The sequence below is a fragment of the Manacus candei genome, unplaced genomic scaffold (assembly GCF_025592945.1).
Source record: "Manacus candei isolate 608988 ecotype Guabito, Panama unplaced genomic scaffold, ASM2559294v1 h1tg000013l, whole genome shotgun sequence".
NCBI classification, from domain to species: Eukaryota; Metazoa; Chordata; class Aves; order Passeriformes; family Pipridae; genus Manacus; species Manacus candei.
Window position 1 is genome coordinate 7280278 of NW_026138061.1, and position 19676 is coordinate 7299953.

General features: G+C 36.1%; 1 protein-coding gene across 2 annotated transcripts in view; it reads right to left on the minus strand.

Annotated features, from left to right (window-relative positions):
- Positions 1-260: 260 nt before the first annotated feature.
- Positions 261-19676, minus strand: part of DNAAF11 (dynein axonemal assembly factor 11) — a 33343-nt gene continuing 13927 nt past the window's right edge. Inside the window, exons 8-12 of one of the 2 annotated variants that reach the window (XM_051778552.1) lie at positions 17522-17587; positions 15801-15870; positions 14880-14975; positions 9464-9549; positions 261-831 (exon numbers count right to left, since the gene is read on the minus strand). In XM_051778552.1, the coding sequence (XP_051634512.1) occupies positions 645-831; positions 9464-9549; positions 14880-14975; positions 15801-15870; positions 17522-17587 (505 nt within the window). In that variant the 3' untranslated portion in view covers positions 261-644. Of the gene's footprint in view, positions 832-9463; positions 9550-11063; positions 12634-14879; positions 14976-15800; positions 15871-17521; positions 17588-19676 lie in introns of those variants that run through there. The other variant, XM_051778553.1, reaches the window with a different exon arrangement.

Consider the following 19676-nt stretch of genomic DNA (forward strand, 5'->3'; position numbering starts at 1 on the left):
AACTTCAAGAGCATTAGCAAGGTAATGTAGGTCACTTTTTGCTTGAAGTTTCTTTTTATTCTCTCCCAAAATCTTCATGGAGTGGCACTGTTAAACCAGCTCCAGAATCCAGGAGTTTGCATTATGCAGGAAAATCCACTGATGTATGGTAGATTACAGCAGTGTCTCTCACTCTCCTAATGCCTTATTTTCTTCTACTGTTGTCCTTCATGAAAATGAAAACACTGAAGGAATGCAGAGATTTTTTCTATCCGTAGTTTAATAAGAATAATCATAAATCCAGTTACAAGTGCTTTCTTCCTTCCTTCTCTCTTTTTCTACAGTAATATGTCATCTTTCAACCCAGACAGTAAATTCTTTGAAGAAATGACAATCTCTGATATATGACTCCCATTCTGATTTCACACTAAGTAAGCAATGTAGAAAAATGAATTTATATAGCAATATACTAACAGAAAATTCAGCAAAAAACACAAGCAAAAAAAAGTTATTGATAAGAAATGTAATGATATTTCCAGCTCCAGCTCTATTGTATTTGCTTTACACATAGGGTTCCAAAATCAACTCAAGCATACACACTACATATATATAGAGAGAGAGGGACTGTTTAAGAATGTATTATAGAGGGACTGTTTAAGAATGTTTCAAATTAAGGGAGGAACATCTTCATCATTTTCAAAATTAACAGAACTCTTCTTAACTTCTGTAATCCTCTCTGGATGTAGCTTTATAGGTCCCTGTCCAGTTCGTTCCTTTTCTTGGATTATCTTTGTCACATCAGGGAATGAATATTTACTAGGATCCACTTCTAACTTCTCAACTTTTCCACTCCTGAAACAAGAGGGAAATAAATGGAAAGAAACTTAATTTCAGTGTCAAATATAAAAGAACTATTTGACTTTATTCTATGATTCCATGATTCTATTTTGAGTACCTGTTTATAAAGAGATTGACTTTAGTGTGAGGGTTGTTACTAAGTCCAATTAAACCAGGATTAAGAGTTCTTATAACTTAAAAATGTGTAAACCCAGAAAAGTACTACAAAATCTCTAAGATTTTGTAGAAAAGAATCTTTAGTCTACGAACGTCAAAATGTAATTTTTCATATGTGTAATTTGTTTTATATCAGAACGTGGTGACTGCTGGTATCACACTACAAATGGTTGGCTTTTGATATAAGAACATTTTTTTAATCTAATTGGTTTTTTTAATTTTTTTTCTGTTCATTTTTAACACACTGGCTGTCTATTAATTTTTATGTGACAGATTCATCTTTGGAAAACAGAAATACTTTTATTTAGAGTGAAAACAAAATTGTATAAACTTTTTGATTTGATCATCTAATTTTTACGTTTTAGCAATGTCAATCCTCCCCATGTTTGTACTATGAAAAAAAATTTATAAGAAAGGTTAGAGTTTTAACAAAATTTTCAGATTCTACTGCTATTAAGGATACTCCTTTAGATTACACTTAGAAATGTGTACAGGCCACTCATTAAGGCAACTTAGCCACTTCAAATGATGATCAAAGATTTGAAATATACTCTCAGATTTTAGCATTTAATCTCATTGTTCTTTTCTAATAGAGGAGCTCAATGATTAAATGGAAAAAAATCTAGCTTGCTTTCATGCAATTTGTGTTTACATAAAAAATAGCAAAATGGAAATTTAATAGTACAATGTTTAATTTCTCCCAATTACAACATGATTTGTACATCTTCCTACTCCATTGTATACTGAGTGGTACTTTGGGTCACAGTTCCAAGCTCAGTATGGCACAAGACAGATGTGAGAAAACTATGTGTTTACCCAGGAGATCAGAACCAGAACAAACAGAAAAGAGGCAAAGTCACTGTATGAGAGAATGCACTTCTGGGATCACAACACAGATGACGAAAGCATGTAAATAAAGTATATTAAAAGATTTTTAACTGAAAATACGCCATCTTTAGTTATTAAAACAGGGAGAGTTCTGCCAAGCAGTTTCCAAATTCTGCCAGTGCTTCTCCATCAAGGCTCTGTCAGATTTTAGCAGACATCCCAGCCCACATCTGTGTGCAGGATTTCTGTCCCAGTGAAGAAGCAAAAGAGTTCATGGGAGGTTTCCTCCTATGCTGTGCTGAGAACAGCATGACGAAAGAAGAGGCCCCCAGCCCAACCACCTCTCAGCCCTATGCCACTGGATTTCTCTTGTACTACAGGAATCAACTGATCATTTTGCTGAGGGGAAAACAACCAGAGAAGCAGCCTGCTTTAATAACCTGGATAAACCTTTTCCAAATAGTGGCATAAGCAAAAACTACTCAGAGTAGAATTTTAAGAGCAATGAAAACAAATACAAGAAAAGTCTTATTTCTTTACCCTGAATGTTCTTCAATTTATAAGATTAGATTTTTTCCATATATTACACTATGCTATTTAATGAAATAAAAATGGATTCTATTTGTGGTAACATTCTGGAAAATGTTCATCCCCAAAAATTAACAGACATTTTTGCTTCCTGTCTAATTTATGAAATGTGCTGTGACCTGCAATCACTTTTTCAGTAGCTCTTGGTGAATGGCAAAGAGAGCAGACCCTGTCCAGAATCTTAATCATTAACCACTAATCCGAAGTACCACAGAAAAAGCTGAAAAATCATAAATATGAAAATAAATTAGGCTCAGTGTTTGTTTCCATCACATTAGAAAAGAATTTCCTTGATTAGAAGTATTTTAATTAGCAGTGGTATTTCACACTTGTTGAGCAGCTCTAAAATTGTACAAATTGTTAGTCATTCAAATACAAAAAACTCTGTGGAGTTTGAGTAGCTTGTTTAGTAGCAGAATAAACTTCAGTATACCAGAAATGAATTATTTCATAAGTAACAATCTTCATAGTAGTTTCATAAGTAACAATGCACATCAACAAGCTGTGAAAGGATTATATGCATCAGCCATTCTCAAAATTCCATCAATACGTAACCTGGAAGTGTCTTAGCAACAGACAACAGGTAAGACTGAGAATCAAGTAGAGGTGATTTTTTTCCAGAAAGGGAGTGGATTTTTACATACTTACATGAACATGATCAAACATTCTATACTTGTTTAGCAAAGCTTCAGAGTGGGATCACAACTACCATGATACAGCTTTGGCTGACAAGAAGACTCGGTTATGCTGAAGTCAGTGCAGCTACAGCACAGTATCTGCTGAGAATCTGCTCCACTCATCGTGCAATCCATGCAAAAAGAGCCTGGGTATTGATGACATCAAGACTAACCCACCTGAACATTTTTGCAAGAAAGAATTAGGGTTTTTTCCATGTAATTCTACCTAGTGGAAATAAAATCATCTCGTTGCTGAAGCTCTTCCATGAGCAATAGTAAGACAACTGTGATATTTCTTGCAGGACCAGCCAGAGCACAGATCTGAAAATCTCAGTGTTTGCAAATTACTTCAAGTTCAGGTTTAAAAGAAGATGGTCACAGTTTTTGGCACTACTACCTGCTGTTGAATGTTCTCTACTCAAAAAATTATGGTGTAAAGACAAGAGTACCATACAAAAATAAATAATACTGGATTACATCCTTTCTTTTTTCCTGGTATTTATGTTCCTTTGAGAGGCTATTTCTAACTTCACACTGTTTGATAATGCTTTTAAAGTAAAAATGAGAAGACCACAATAAAGAAAGTTAGTCCCTCCATTTTGCATAACTATAGCAGCCTGCTGAACAATCTGGTGTGTGACAGAGCACATAACTGATAATTTGGTATTTCTTGATAATTTACACTTTTTGTTCACACAGTTCTTAATGCACATATTTGATACTTTAATGATTTGACAGTTACATTCCCCTGCTTCAACTTCTGAATTTCAATAAAATTTAAGTTGCTAAAGATTTCTCATATGTTTAATCCAGAATATACAATCATTGAAATTTAATTGAAAGTTTTGTTTCTGGCACCAGGATATCCAAAGATATTTACAAGTCACAACCAACTGCTTTGAAGAGACACTTTTTCCAGTCTTCTAAGATTATGAATGAAACAGCATAAAAATAATTTCATCTTAGAAAAAGTACTAAAATCCTTTTCTTGAATAAGAAAACAGAATGAGTCTGTTATATCGAATATCTTATTTGAGAGCTGAGAGAGAGACAAATCTTTATTTATGTATGTCAAAAACTGATGGCAAATGTATGACTTTTACCATACCCTGGTCTCAACTCTTGAAAATACAGACTTAGAAAAATCTACTAGGTAATCTAAGCAAATAATTATGGTAATACCTCTTTCATTGTATAAGAGGTCTTTCAAATCTCTCTACATAGAGAAATGAAACTATAACTAGAGTCTTCAGACTGAGTGGATCATTGGAAAAATATAAATACTGGTAAAATCAAATTCATTTTTCAGGGACTGAACTACAACCAAGAACTAACAAATCACTGGTGAGCAGTTCTGATAAATGAAAGGCTGATGACGTCTGGGTCATTCTGTTCTAAAAGACAAATACATCTCACAAATAGGATTCATCATACTGAGACCGTATATAACAGTAGAGTCCAAGTTTCTAAAAGTTAGACAGAAAATCATAATCACTGTGACATTTTAAACTTCACTGTTCCATCCCTTACCTTCTTACGCATAATCACTTCAAGATACTAAATAAACTGACCTTGTCTGTTAGCAAAATATATGCTCCAATACCTGCAATGAGTAAATTGACTCTGAATTTTCGCATGTGGCTGTAATATCATCTTATTTTCACCCCTTTCACTGTTCAATTTGTCAGCCAAAGTCGAGTCCCTAGTGTGTTAAACATTAGGGAAGCTTATAGTGACACAAAATTTTATTCTAGCAAAGTTGTCTACAAAGTTATGGAATTTTAGAACATGACTTTAAAGTTCATCTCTGCCCTCAGTCTTTTGTCCTTGTCACATATACACACTGGAGATAACTTCAGATTGTAGTGACCAAGACCTTACTGAGCAGTGTCTTTGAGAATGCTTTTCCTCCAGAAGGGCACCTTTCTGAAGTCTCCTTGCCCTTATTACAGTTAGGGATTATCAGAGGCCTGTGTCTGACAATTAATTTTCAAATCACTTCTGAGGCACCCCACCTTTTGTTCTCCTCATTAGTCAAATGATAGAGGTGTATACCCTCTGCTCCATGCCTCCATGAGAATGTAAATGAGTCCATACTTGAAGGTTAATTTGAGTAAAAAGCCTTTTTAATATGTTGCTTAGTCATACCTGACTCTACTTTCTGGTTAAATAGTCAATTGAATTACAGTTCCTATGATTCCTTATTTCCCAGACAATATAACTTGCATTCTAGAAGTTCTCAATGTCTTCATGACAGATAGCAAACTTTGTAACCAGAAAATATTAATTCTCCAAATCTATTCAACTCAAGATTTGTGATCTACTCCCAGGTACTTAACGAAGGCAAACACTACATCTCAGTATGTCTCATCTTCAGCAAAACTGTTACATCTCAAGTGAGACAACCATACAGAGTTTTTGAAAGAATCAGTCTTTTATTCTTTACTTGTTAATAAATGAAAAAAAGCTCAACTAAACCCAAAAACTTCTCCAAGGAAAGTAAAGTAATGCTTGTTTATCACCATGAAACTGCAATTTTCCTGGTCCCAAGTTCAACATAACTTAGAGGCAATTTTATATATTTTATGTTTCTCACAATTAGTGAAATCTGCTGAAACTGTTCAAAGACATTTATGGGTATTCCAGCAGACAGAGTGGATATTCCAGCAGTATATTTTTTGGTTTTTTTCCCCTTAAGAATCCAGACAAAGAACCAAATCAAACCAACAAACCAACCACACAACCCATCAAAACAAAAACTCTGTAAAAAGGCACACATTACATACTGCCACCAAGAACTGATTCCAGTAGAACACAAGTCAGATTTCCAGCCTAATGCATTGCACAATATTTTCGACAGCACCTGCTGGCTTAGTCATCCAGTGCACTCCTGCTTAGCTAAGAGGAAAAAGACACTTTGAGTAAGCAGTCAGATTTGCAATGCCTGAACTACACAAACAGAAATTACCTTTACCTTACATTCCTTATTTCATTATAGAAGATGTGTATAGATCGAAACTTGCTGACTAGTTTTTAATTCTGCTTTGTGAAGCAGAAATTGCCACTCTATTCCTTTGCCTCTTCAAATTAATCCATTCTCTGTCTGCATTTCTCAACCTCCATATATTAAGATCTACAGTAAAAAACAAAACAAAACAAAACAAACCCAACAAACCCCCAAAAACAAAGAAAAATAGTTATATTCTTATATATCTTTCTTTACTGGAGGAAGTATATATTTACATTTAGAGAGATTTTGAGTTTCATTCCATTTTTTTTCTTTTCCAATATGCTAAAGGAAGCATAGTCTAAAGCTGAGACAAGGATTATTGACTTTATGTAACTGTTACTCTTAAAATTTCCAGTATTATTCAGAAAAGTGAGTTCCTACCTACCACTGAGTTTCATCCATGCAGTTGTGGAGAACTCAACTCCAGTACCTCACAGCTGAACTGTGAGGCCAGTTCCAGTCAGAACTGGCATACTGAGCTACATTGATAGGGGCTTTGTAAGTGTAATAAATCACTCTGTCAAATTCTTTCCACAGACACTCGCCTCTCTGAAGGTTTGAAATACAGTTCTGTATACAGTCACACAAGAAATCCCTCATATGTGGCAGAAGTAATGACAGTATCATCATGTAATCTAGCTAACAAGAGTTAAAGAGATTTAAAGCTCTACATTACAGTTTAGCAGATTATATGTCTGACAGCATTTAGCTAAGACATCTGTAGCTGTCAAGTGTAATCACTGTAATGAATGTTCTGTAATCTAAGAGACAACTATTCAGCAAATTTTTTAACATCTGGCTACTCAGCGACTTTTCAACTAAAGAGGTCAAAACTTACTATTTTTAGAAAGAGCTGTAATTCAGAGACTCTTTTCCTACTTCTACTTTTGTGATATACATTCCTGTAATATTTTAACCCTCAAAATCTGCAGGAAGCATATTCATAATTACTTAAAACTGCACTGAAATCCAACACCCCTGCAATGAGCAAGGACATCCTCAACTAGATCAGGTTGCTCAGAGCCCCATTCAACGTGACCTTTAATGGTTACAGGGATGGTGCATCCACCACCTTTCTGGGCAATCCTCATAATAAAAAATTTCTTTCTTATATATTTCTCCTCTTTTACTTTAAAACAATCACCCCTTGTCCTGTAGCTACAAGCCCTATTAAAAAATCTGTCCCCATCTTTTTTATAAGATCCTCTTTATTATGCAAGGCTGCTCCCTGGAGCCTTATCTTTTCCAGACTAAAGAACCCAAACTCTCTCAGCCTTTCCTCAAAGGACAGATGCCCCTGCCCTCTGATGACTTTTGTGGTCCTCTTCTGGACTGGTTCCAACAGGTCCATGTCTTTCCTGTACTGAGGACCCCAGAGCTGGATGGAGTACTCCAGGCAGGATTTCACCAGAGTGGAGTAGAGAGGGGGAATCCCCTCCCTGGACCTGCTGGCCACACTGCTTTGGATGCAGCCCAGGATACAACTGGCTTTCTGGATGCAAGTGCACATTGCCAGTTCATGTCCAGTTTTCCATGCACAGGTATCCCCAAGTACTTCTCAGGGCTTCTCTCAATCCCTTCTTTCCCCTTTATTTACACCAGGGGTTGCCCTGACCCAGATGCAGCACCTTGCATTTGGTCTTGTCCAGCCTCATGACATTCACATGGGCCCACTTCTCAAGCTTGTCCAGGTCCCTCTGGATGGCATCCCGTCCTTCAGGTCTGTCAACTGCACCCCTCAGCTTGGTGTCACTGGCAAACCTGTTGAGGGTGCACTTGGTTCCACTGTCTATGTCACTGTCCCCTGAGGGACACCACTTATCACGGATCTCCCTCCAGACATTGAGTCGTTGCCTACTCCCCTCTAGATGCAACCATGCTACCAAGTCCTCATCCACTGAAGCAGTCCATCCATCAGAGCCATCTCTCTCCAATTCAGAGAGAAGGATGTTGTGGGGGACTGTGTCAAAGGCTTTACAGAAGTCCAGATAGATGACATCCATAGCCCTTCCCTTGTCCACTGATGTGGTCACTCCATCATAGAAGGCCCTCAGTTAGTCAGGCAGGACTTGCCCTTGGGGAAGCTGTGCTGGCTGTCCTGAATCAGCCCCCTGTCCTCCACATGCCTTAACACAGCTTCTAGGAGGATCTGTTCTATGATCTTCCCAAAGTAGAAATTTCAAAGGTGAGGCTGACAGGTAACTAGTCCCTAGTGTCCTCTTTTTTTCCTCCCTTTTTTAAAAATGGGTGCAATCTTTCCATTTTTTCCAGTCACCAGGGACTTCCCCTGACCGTCATGACTTCAGAAATATAATGGAGAGTAAGAATCCACTATTTAGATTGGATCTCCTAAAAATTTTTGAAATACTCAGTAATCAAGATGATGCACTGTTGTGATGACTGCTGACTTGGTGCAGTCCTTGTGGCTCTTTAGTTACCTCAATAAATTCTTACAGTTGCCCTATCTTCTCATGATGCAGGTTATTAAAGAAAAGAAGTTAATGACTGATTTTTATTAGAAATAACAAGCAGCGTTAATTACAACTGACGCTTGCAGAACCATTTTTTTTTACTATCTGCTTAGTCTTTTTGTCAACATTCACCACAATGAAATCAAACAAGGAAACAAGTGCAACACTTCAAATATAAACAGATAAACAACTCAACAAACTCTGTTGTTATCTTATTCTGATATAAATACCATTGGCTACAGCAAGAGGAAAAGGAAGGATTAAAAGAGATATCATAGTATTTTTACTTAGGCCAAGTGTCCATCAAACCTAGTGTCCATCTACATTAATACTTGCTAAGGGTAAAACCAAAAAATCCTGCATCATGGATACTTGCTTCTGGCAGTCACTAACTGGAAGATTTCAAGAGCTGGAGTTTGCACCACATTTAACAGGATGGATCTATGTTATAAACCCTTGCAGAATTGCCTTCAGAACCTATTTACTTGCACAGTAGCTCAAACTGTGTATCAGTGAGAAAATACATTCATGACAGAGGTTCGAAATCATTGCTTTCTAAAAGGTTTTCAGACTTGGGTTCCATAGCAAGGAGCTCTGCAGAGCCCATTCTCAGTAGGTGATTTAGTTTTAGTATATACCAGTTAATAATCTGAATGAGCTGGTGGTACAAAACCGATGGGCAGAAGTAAGTGCTTTTTTGGCTCTGCTATTGGAGGAGATCACTTTATAAACAGCACCAGACAGGCTATTAGTCTAAAGCTTATAGAAATAGTTTTACTCTACACAAATCAATGTTTTCCTATTTTCAGCAATAACATAATAAGAAGCACATTTTCTGGCATGTGAATAACACACTGACAAAAATAAAACGAATATGGAAGAAAAAAAGGAACTACCTTCTTGCATTTTTTTGCAGTGTATTGCAGTCAGAATGTTTATTTGAAGCTGAAAGTTTTTGCTTAGCCAGGATTATTTCTTTAGCCTGAAATAAAAACAGACAAAAAAATAATTCTCATAAAAGTTGACACTTTGCTCACAAGCATTTAAATACTCTCCAAAATAGAAAATTGAGAGTGTCTGCATAAATTTTCTCTTGTGACATTTATTCCTTCTGATAGATTTTAACACTCTTCACTCAGCATGAAGCACAGACATAAGGCAAATTTAACCAAATTATCTGAATGAAATTATAGTCAAACATTTATAAAAGTGTATATATATATATATATATGAGAGTATTTAAATATATACATCTATTAATATTTAAATATATGCTGTCTTGTTTAGTACCATGTTAATAATGCATATTACTTATTTTTTCCATAGCTAACTAATTGATTCATGATATGCCTCTCACTTACATTTCAGTTCTGGTGTCCATGTGCTTGTTGTTCAGACATTTTTATTACAGACTCGGCTACAGTCTGGACTTCTCCTCACTCTTTATAAAAATTACAAGTGACCACAAACTCCCTCAGCATCTTTGCTAAAACAGAATCTTAAGTTTAAAGTCCAAGTGAATTCCCCTTCTCAAAGAAAACATGTCTGCCATCATTTTTTGGAAGATGTGTTATCTCATTGCAAAGGAGTCTTTTTCCCTTCTTAACAACATCATGGGAGAGGGATCCCTTAAGCATTTGAAAGGAAGAAGACCAGGAAGCATACCAAATAGTTCATTTTATTGACTATTTCATAGTGTAGTTGATTTGAGAGCAGTCTGTTCCAGAAGCGTTGCGAATTTAGAGTCTCCATTTTAATGCCCCCAAGAAATAAGACAAAACCTGTAGCTTCTGTCATTTGTTTCCAGAATTCAGTGTGAAGGGGCTGATGCCCTTTCATTCTCTATATGCTCTGGTGAAGCAAAGTCTGTTTCTTTGTATCCTCTTTTCTCAGGAGGCCCTCAAGTGTTCTGTTCTGTTAAAATAATTTATTCCACTGATCCCCTTGAGACTCGTGTTCCTTACTTTGCCCTCAGAGCATCATCAAGGATGGTAAAGAAATGTGCTGGTTCTGGACTCAACAGAAGATAGTTCCTTGACAAGAACTGATCTTGCAACTTAGGTAAGGGTTATTAGGACTTGCCTACGAGAACATCTATCAATTATCAAATATTGCTTGACATAAAAGTTCTTCTGCTCAAAAGATGTCCTCCTACCTCTGTTCAGTTAAAAAAAACCCAAACAAACAAACCAAAAACTAAGGAATACTTTGTAATTTTAGTTCTTTCTGAAAAAATGGTATGTGAGCTTCACCACGCCAGTAACTGACTGTCCACCTCTTAGTGACAGTGATCACTGAGGAAAACTGCTCTGAAAAACAGAACTGCCATAGCTTCAATTGTGGCCAAAGGTAAGACTGGGCTCAGTACAGAGGTAACTGTGTCAAATTTAAAGCCTATGGTATGCGGGAAGATGGACTAAATTAATATGATGAAGTTTTCTGGAAGTTATTATATGAAACTATTTCTAATATTTACATTAATTAGAAAACAGAAACAACACCATTATCAGAGAGTGCTAGACATAGGTGTGTTAAACAGATTCTGGAGTATAGTTGAGAAACCAGTAGAAATATGTGAAAACTGTATTTTTATTCATATTTTCAGTCCACATTTTTTTCCTGCAGTACTTTCTTCTTCTACAATGGGAATTCCATTGAGTAACAGAGTTTCACTGAAACACATTTATTCTGAAGGATTATTAGATTTCCAGGGCTCCACAGCTGTATGTCTCCACATGCCTTTGATGGTAATGAAATATTACTGCATTTACCATACCTAGATAAGTGAGAATTATATAATGTAATTCTATCAAATAACACTGACATGCATAATATATACCACTTCTATTTTTAGATTAATTAAGGAATTTAACTCTCACTGATCTTTACATTTCTAAATGCTTTTGAAGGCCCAGGCAATAAAAAGCTGTCAGAATTCATTTGTGATCAAAAGTTCAAATTTTTCTGTCTGATTCACTAAAATAAGAAAAGGAAAGTTTTAAAACATGACACAGAATGTCTCAGAACCCTAAATTAAACCTGCTTGCTAATAATATTGGGTTTCGATGCTTTTTCTCAGACATTAATTAAAATGTTACTGGTGTAATCCAGGATGACATTTCATAAAATCATATACGCCAATTTTGGTCAAAGTCTTTTAAAGAAACTCTCAGGTTTTAATTTTCCTGCATCATCTGCAAAGATGATGCTGCCAGGAACAGATGTTCAAGATTTGAAAAGCTTCAAGTCTCAAATATTTTTCCCAGAATATGAAGCACATACAATGTAGTCATGCAAAATCTCTGTACAGATGATTATTACAGCACAAACACTACACTTTAACAGTGTCACTGTATCATTTCACTGAAACTTGTGTCCTTCAGGTTCTTTTGATGACCTTCCAAAAAAATGTTAATAGACACTGCCTTAGAAAGGCACCCATTCTGTGGGATTTGATGTATAGTAAACAGCACAGTTAAAAAAAATGTTCCCAGAAAAGAAGGTGAAAATTATTTGCTTTCTTCTGCTTCATGTGGAATTTACTATCTCCAGCATCTGTGGTGTGGCAAGGTCATTGGAGAGGCAAGGAAAGAGGTTTTGTTTTTCTTTTTAAAGTCTTGAGAACTATGAACAGGCTGGAAGATGAATGGTGCAAGGTTTAGTAACTTGATTAGAAACTCACTAAAGGAAGTGAAAAACACTCACAATTCAGTTAGATTTCTGTTCTGTTACTGAGAAGAGTGAGATATTTTTAGGATACTATGGCAAGCAGCATCTTATAGGACACTATTTTTAGGTCAGTGGCATTTTTTAATATTTCAGTTACCTAAGGAATGTGCTAGGCCATTTATCTAGTTGCAAATAATTTTATTTTGATAACTTTTTATCAGGAACAAAAATATTAAATGTAGTGCAATATAGTCACTAGGCTTGTCTTATTGATACAGCCTGAAAGAACTTGCATGAACTCTGGTCTTCCAATTATCTTACTAAAAAGAACTCATATTAAGTTGGCGATCTCAAATTAGTATTCTCAAGCATTGTTGATAAAATCAGCCATAATATTCTGCAAGAAAAATACCTATTGGTCTTCCAGTTGTTAATCATTATTCATTATACCTCGCTTCCTAGATTACATACTATTAATAATAACAACATTCTCTCCAGCATGTCCATGTCTCTCTTGCACTGGGGAGCCCAGCACTGGACACAGTTCTCCATGTGTACCTCAGCAATGCCAAACACAGGGGAAGGATTGCCTCCCTCAACCTGCTGACAACACTCCTAATGCAGCTCAGGATACAATTGGTCTTTGACAGAAGAGGACATTGCTGACTCATGTTCAGTTTCATGGCAACAAAGACTCCCCAGTGCTTTTCTGCAAAGCTGCTTTCCAGGATCCAAGTGTTTGGATCCAATGACAACAAAGACATTAGACCATGCAGCACTCCGATCATGCGTCTCTTGCTGTGTCCAAGCTACTCAAGTAGTTTTTAACCAAACCAAGGCAAAGTTGAGAACGCTGACCCAGTTATTCTCTTTCCTCATGTCTTACAGATACCTGAGAATCAGGTCCTCTGAGATGAAGCACACTCCAGACTCTGAGGCTAAGTAAAAAACTTAGGTGTAGCAAAATATTAAGGCAGGTTACATATAAAGTTAATAATGGAATAAAGGCAGTTCTCAATCACAGTACAAAGAGCTAATATTAATTTTGCTGATTTAGGTATGACTTGCTAGGCAGGCAGTAGAGTTGAATATATATCCAAAGACTCTCTGAAATATTTACATTTTCTAAGGCACTGATCATCCACAAAGAACTAGCAAGATGGATGAGTAATAAAGCAGGGCATGGGATAGAAAGCTGATAGCGCTTAAAATATGCAAACAAGTAAGTAGTAAACAAGACTGTTCATATACATTTGAAAATGACATTATCCAAAATGGTAAATGTCAAGGCCTCATTTTCAAATAAATTTATGAAAGCATAAATTCTCATATGAGTGAATTTTGAACATTAACAAAATATGGACCTTAACCAAATGAGTTCAATTTTCAGTGTTCTTTCAGCTCTTAGTAAAACTGCACGCTTGATGCTAGAGTGATAGTTTGTGATTTAATGAGAGGCTCTCCTCATAGGGACAGACAGACTATGGGACTGGATAATGGAAGGAAATATAGAAGGTAAGAACCACAAATGGACAAAGCCAAAAATGAAAAATAACTTTTTAGTTAGAACTACTAGCTGCATAGTCTTAAAATTAAATCAGAGCACAAAAAGAAAGAACTGACCCCAAACAGCAGCTGAAGCTATTTCAGCTAAATAGCTTCTTCTTTCAGAAGAAAATGCTGTAATTGATATATTCTGGTAGACTCACATGTAGCCCCATGTACCTCTGCTCCTACAAAGCAAAGAAACTTCCTAAAGGCCAGAAGGGTAAGGCTAGAACACCAAAAGGTTAATTTTTTACTGTAACTATCCTAGGGCAGGGTTACCCTACTCTGAAAACTGAAAGTATATGATGTAGTCCTAAAGGTCTGAAAAGCAGCCCAACCTTCCCAAGGCATAATTGCAGAAGAACACTTGATTAACCTCTCCCTCAACTTCCAGGACCCCATCACAGAATTCATTCTCATCTCTGGAACTCCACCTCCCTAAAACTTCCAGCTCTCTCTCTGCTCCAAGTAGTTTCAATTGAAATACTGAATTGCTACAACCTTCTTGCTCTATGACTACAACACTTTGTACAACTACTCAGTGGATCCTTTCCAACCAGGGAGAGCATGAAGGAGAAATGAATGAAACAACTCTTGTTCCAAACATGAGACATGACAGGAGTGTCTCTATTTCCACAACAATGTAACCTTCATACATATGTGTGCCACACAGATTTTGAAAAACTGAATTGTTTTTATTGTTTCACAAGTGGAAAAAGAAAGTAGGTATGTTGCTTATTTTCATTATTTCAAAAAAAATTATCTTCTCACACATTTGCATAATACTGCATGTTTTGCAGAGTCTTTTTTAGCACATAAAAAGCTGAGTTTGTTTAAAATAAAGGAAATACAAACAGTTCTATTAATACTGATTTTCATAATGTTCCTTTAAAGGGATTATAAATACTAAGGTTTGGCTCTCTGATTATATTGTCCTTATGCAATGTTCCTTTTTTGGAAAATATGCCCCGATGGGAAAGGCTAGCCTGTATATCTTTATCAAGCCAGATGTTACCTGTAACTCAGAAATATTCCCAAAGTACTCACAACATTTAAAGATCTTCGTGTGATGTCTCCTCAGACTACTTTACATACCTTTGGCATGGTGACAACCAAATGACCAGTTGTTTGTGATCTTTTAGCAGAGCTGCTGTCTGGCTTCACTTCCTCAGGGAGGACAAACTGAAATGGCTATAAGAAAATACGGGATTGAAGTACATCATGCTAACTTTTTTTCTTTCTTTGATATGGACAGAACACATGTTAAAATATCACTCTCACATCCTTTGATTTTAAGGCCAGTATAGGTCTAAATCCTCTCACTTTATATAATCCTAATAAATTATTAGCATGCTAACCAGCTTTTACTTGTAAGTATAGTCAGATGTATATTCCTGAATTGCTGCCATTCCTGAAGTGACATTTCTAAAGAAGGTTATAAAATGATGCTTGACTTACATTAGCAATTAAATGAGAAAGATTATCCAGTCTATTTTGGATGTAAAGCAATTCTGAAGTTTTGTTTATTCAGTTGGTACAGTCAAAAATAGGGATTTTGGTTTACTGTGAAAGTACTTTGAATTTTTAAAAAAAAACGATGACAAAATTAAAACCACTGAGAAGAGAGAAAACTGGAATGACATTTTAAATGCCCTTTTAGAAGAGTATACATCCATTGGTTTCTGTCAGCTATAAATTCCAGATTGTGAAATTGCTAAATTCTAGCCTAGGGCAACTGGGAAGCTCTCTTCTAAAGTGAATTATGGTACACTGTGTGGGGGGAATAAGAAGAGAGAAGGAGAGAAAGACAGTGAAATTTCAATTGCAGGCTTTGCAAGTCTTCTGGTTAGGATGTCCACAGTTTATATGTGGTCCAAAATAAAGCAGGTATTTAAAGAACATTCTTTTTGCATAGATACAATTGGGAACTCATACGAATCAAATCCATAGTCCACTGAACAACTATGGTAAACATTAACTCCTGGTTGGAAATGAATGTAGTAAGAAAACACCAACCTTTTCCTTCACCAGTACTCGTATGTAAGTTGGCTGCACGTCAACATCAAGCAGAGAAGTGTCTAAATATCTTCAGAATGAAATATAAATACATGAATCAATCTATAGTAGACTATATACCTCTTTTGTGATGATTTCACAGTTTATAAAGTACAAACTTAAATTTCAGTTATTAAGTTGTATTATTAGAATTTAAAGTCTTTGAAAGAAAAACACAATCTTCTTGTGAATGTCCATTAAAATAATGTCTAAATTCTGTGAAGTCCATCCCATTAGCTATTGTATAACTGCAAGAATTCAAAACCTTTGTGGAGAACAAAAAGGTTTTTCATCTATTACTGTAGTGCTTTACATTAATAAGAAAAGTAATCTATGTTCTATTTAAAATTGCAAAATTGTTTTCCTACTTTTCTTTCTGAAGTCTTTACTAGTAAATTTATAATAGGACTTCTCTTTTTTTGCACAGAATTTGCTGGAAACTAATGAACAGAAATACTTTACGTTCCCAAAAAACACAATACTTTTAAATTTCAGTACTGTCAAACAAAATTTATGACCTGTAAAAACTCCACTTTAACATCTGCTCTTCATCATGTGACACCTGATGCGAGTCATGTGAATGTACAAGTATGTATTCCCCATTTCCCTTCTTTAATAACATTACTTCTCAGGTGAATTTTTCAGATTATTTAGTCTGCATTTCTTACAAGTGAGCACAGAACATTACGATATGCACTGCCATGGAGGTGGTGCAGTCACTATCCCTGGAGGTGTTCAAGAAATGACTGGACATGGCATTCTGTGCCATGGTTTAGTTGACAAGGTGATGATGGGTCAAAGGTTGGACTCCATGATCTTGGAGGTCTTTTTCAACCTAAATGATTCTTTGATTCTGTAACACATCAAACAATTTATTGCACCTGAACAGATTTTCTGAGCTTCCAAAAAGCCTGTATCTTATAATTCAGAAACATGGAGCAGGCCTCTTCTGAGGGAAATTAACGAGCTTTAAGGGAAGAACACCTGGCAAGAACAGTATTTCTGTGCTGTAAAACTAGTTCCAGCTTTATTCTAACAAGTTCCTATTATGGGTAGATAAACTTGTGGGTTTCCAGCCTCTTCCTGAAGAATGGAAAAGGTCATTGTACTGCTTAAATATACATACTACCAAATAGTTATCAGTTCTCTTCATGATACTTTGGCCTGGTTCAACCAAATTTATTCCAGGTAATGCCCTGGTATAGTTCAAGAATTAGCCATGGACTCTTTCCAGTAAGCAAGGAAAGTAGGACAAGGCTACCCTGCTCTTTTTCAGGGAGGAGAAGAATTTAAGTATAAGGATGTGAATTGTACTGGAGCACTTCTAGGGCCAAAAAATGAGCAAAAAGCCCACTCCCTACAACCCTGATCTGCAAATGAAGAATGGAAAAGATTTTACGTAAGTATGAAACGACAGGCATGGAGGAGACCTGCCTGTGGACTGCAGAAAACATCACTTCCCAAAAGGACACAGTCCTCATTCAGGAGTAACAGAACAGCCTGAAGGGTCTTTAGCTTATTTGGCTTCACTTCTGTGGCACAGGCTTCAAGATTTATTGCATCACCCCTTTGGTTTTTGTTTTCCTCTTGAAAAGGCGCAAGTACAGGGAGGAGTATAATTGAAACACCGTGTACGAGATCTTACGAATGGCAAAAATTAAGAGGAAAAAAAGAAATCTGACCTGTAAACAGCAAGTTCCAAGATGAACTGGTTGTTTTCTTCATCATCTTTCAAAGAGAAATGAAGCCTAATAACAATGATAAGAAACACTTCCAGTATAAATACAACTGCAGTGAATAAGCAAACATTACAGCACACTTCAACTGCTAGCACTTTCGGATGAATACAAATACCATTTAGACAATATGTCATGTGATCATTTTAGAAACGGTTGCAACTTGCCTCATGAACAGAAAAAAATACTGGCATTTGAACCGAAGTAATTCTTACATTTATTTTCTGTTCTTCCCACTCAATCCACTAGAAAATGAAAAAAAACCCCACTGCTGAAGGTCAGTTAAAATTAAGCTCATTCTGTCAATGCAGAACGAGAGACATCTGCTGGTGAAACCTGCCTGCTCTGTTACATCTTCATAGAAAAAAATCAGATATAAAATGCATGGAAAGCCCAGAACTTGGCAACTCTAACATTATGGTATGTTAAAAAAAATCAATTTTGTTCATAGCAATTAATTTGCCTAGATATTGGTCTGTGCATTTCCAAAGTAAAACATGATTTGCATAATATCCTCGGTTCTATAATCTTCACATTTGTTGAAAATGAGCCTGTAGATTGTATTATCTGCATGTTTGTGATCTGCTGGCTGAGTTCTTAAAATTATAAACAAATCTTACCAGTTATAAATTGAAAACATCACCTATTGCTACAATGTAAGGAGATCTAGTCTAGACTTATAAGGTCTGCTCACATGCTCAAAAGTTTCCCATGTATTAAAGTAGAGAAAAAAACAGAATAAAATCACCTATGAGAATATTTTTATAAATTAGTTATTAGTATAAAATGAGAGGTGTTTGCTTGAGGTAATTTATCTGGACTATTTCATTGACATTAAAATACTTAGATATATTGGGTTCACATAACGGAAAGATGCTCAAATGTTAACAGATAAAAGAGTAAATTTTTTCAGCAATAAAAATATTTGCCAGATATACTTTTTACTCTTTTCTCTCCTATATTCTGATACAGTCAATTTGCAAGAAAGTTTATGGAATAGTAGTTTATGTGTCTTTTTAATGGGAAAGTGCAATGAATACAAAACAGCTTCTTTCTCTCACTGCATTACTGGTTTTGAGAATTCACTAACACATAAAGGGTGAACAAGAGGACAGAACTGTAAAATTTTCTAGGAGGAAGCTTAATCAGAACTGAAGAAGAGAAATAGTCTGTCCTCAGTAGAATGCAGTCATTTCTCTTCCTAACCTTCCAAAAGAACGGCAGAGAAACCTGGACACTCTTATGGACATTAGACTTCCACACTGAAGCAAAAACTTTGGAGAATACCATCTGCTTGCTCGTATCTCTCTCTTTATGCCTCTCCAATTCACTGCCAGATTGCACTGAGGAGCTGTGATATTCTTGTTGAAGCCATGAAAAAAAAATGCTCATTGGTCTGGCTTTACGTGGGCACATCCACAGACTAAATTCTAATCCAGAAAACTTGGGTGACACAAACAGGTCTGCTGCTAACAGTAAACCCTGTATTTTTTCTAAAAAGACAGCCAGGGCTTTAGTCTACATATCTCTGCTTTTTAAAGGCATAATTAGCTTCTATTAGCACAAGATTTAAATTATTTTATGGTTGTCTTCTCTGGACTAGAAATTTATATATATATTTTTACTGAATATTGTGTACTACATATAATGTAGGTTTTCAAATTCTTTTGATTTGCATGGATTTATGAATTTCCAAGATTTGGAAAGCAGGACAAGTGTTTTCATAGCTTTGGTTTTGCAGCTATTTAAGTCTTAAGATGGAAAAACTTCTTCAGAGAACAGCAGACAGGTAAGTGGCCACTTTCTGATGCCAGTCTCTTGTAGGAGGCTCTTTGGGGAGCTGTTTATAAGGGAACATTTGTGCTCTCAGTCTCCTCCTTTCCCTTAGAAATGAAGGTTTGGTTCAAGTGAAACTAATGACAACACGTGGCTGATATCCCTGGAAACTCATTCCAAAACAGTCGAATACCCAGGTACAACAGAGGCTGATAGAACACCAGCCTCTGTTGCTATAGACTTCACTCAGTGTCAAAGGGCCTCATGCCACAGAAGCTGATAAGGTATCCTTCCCAATTCTGCCAATTTTACATTTGTTATCAGA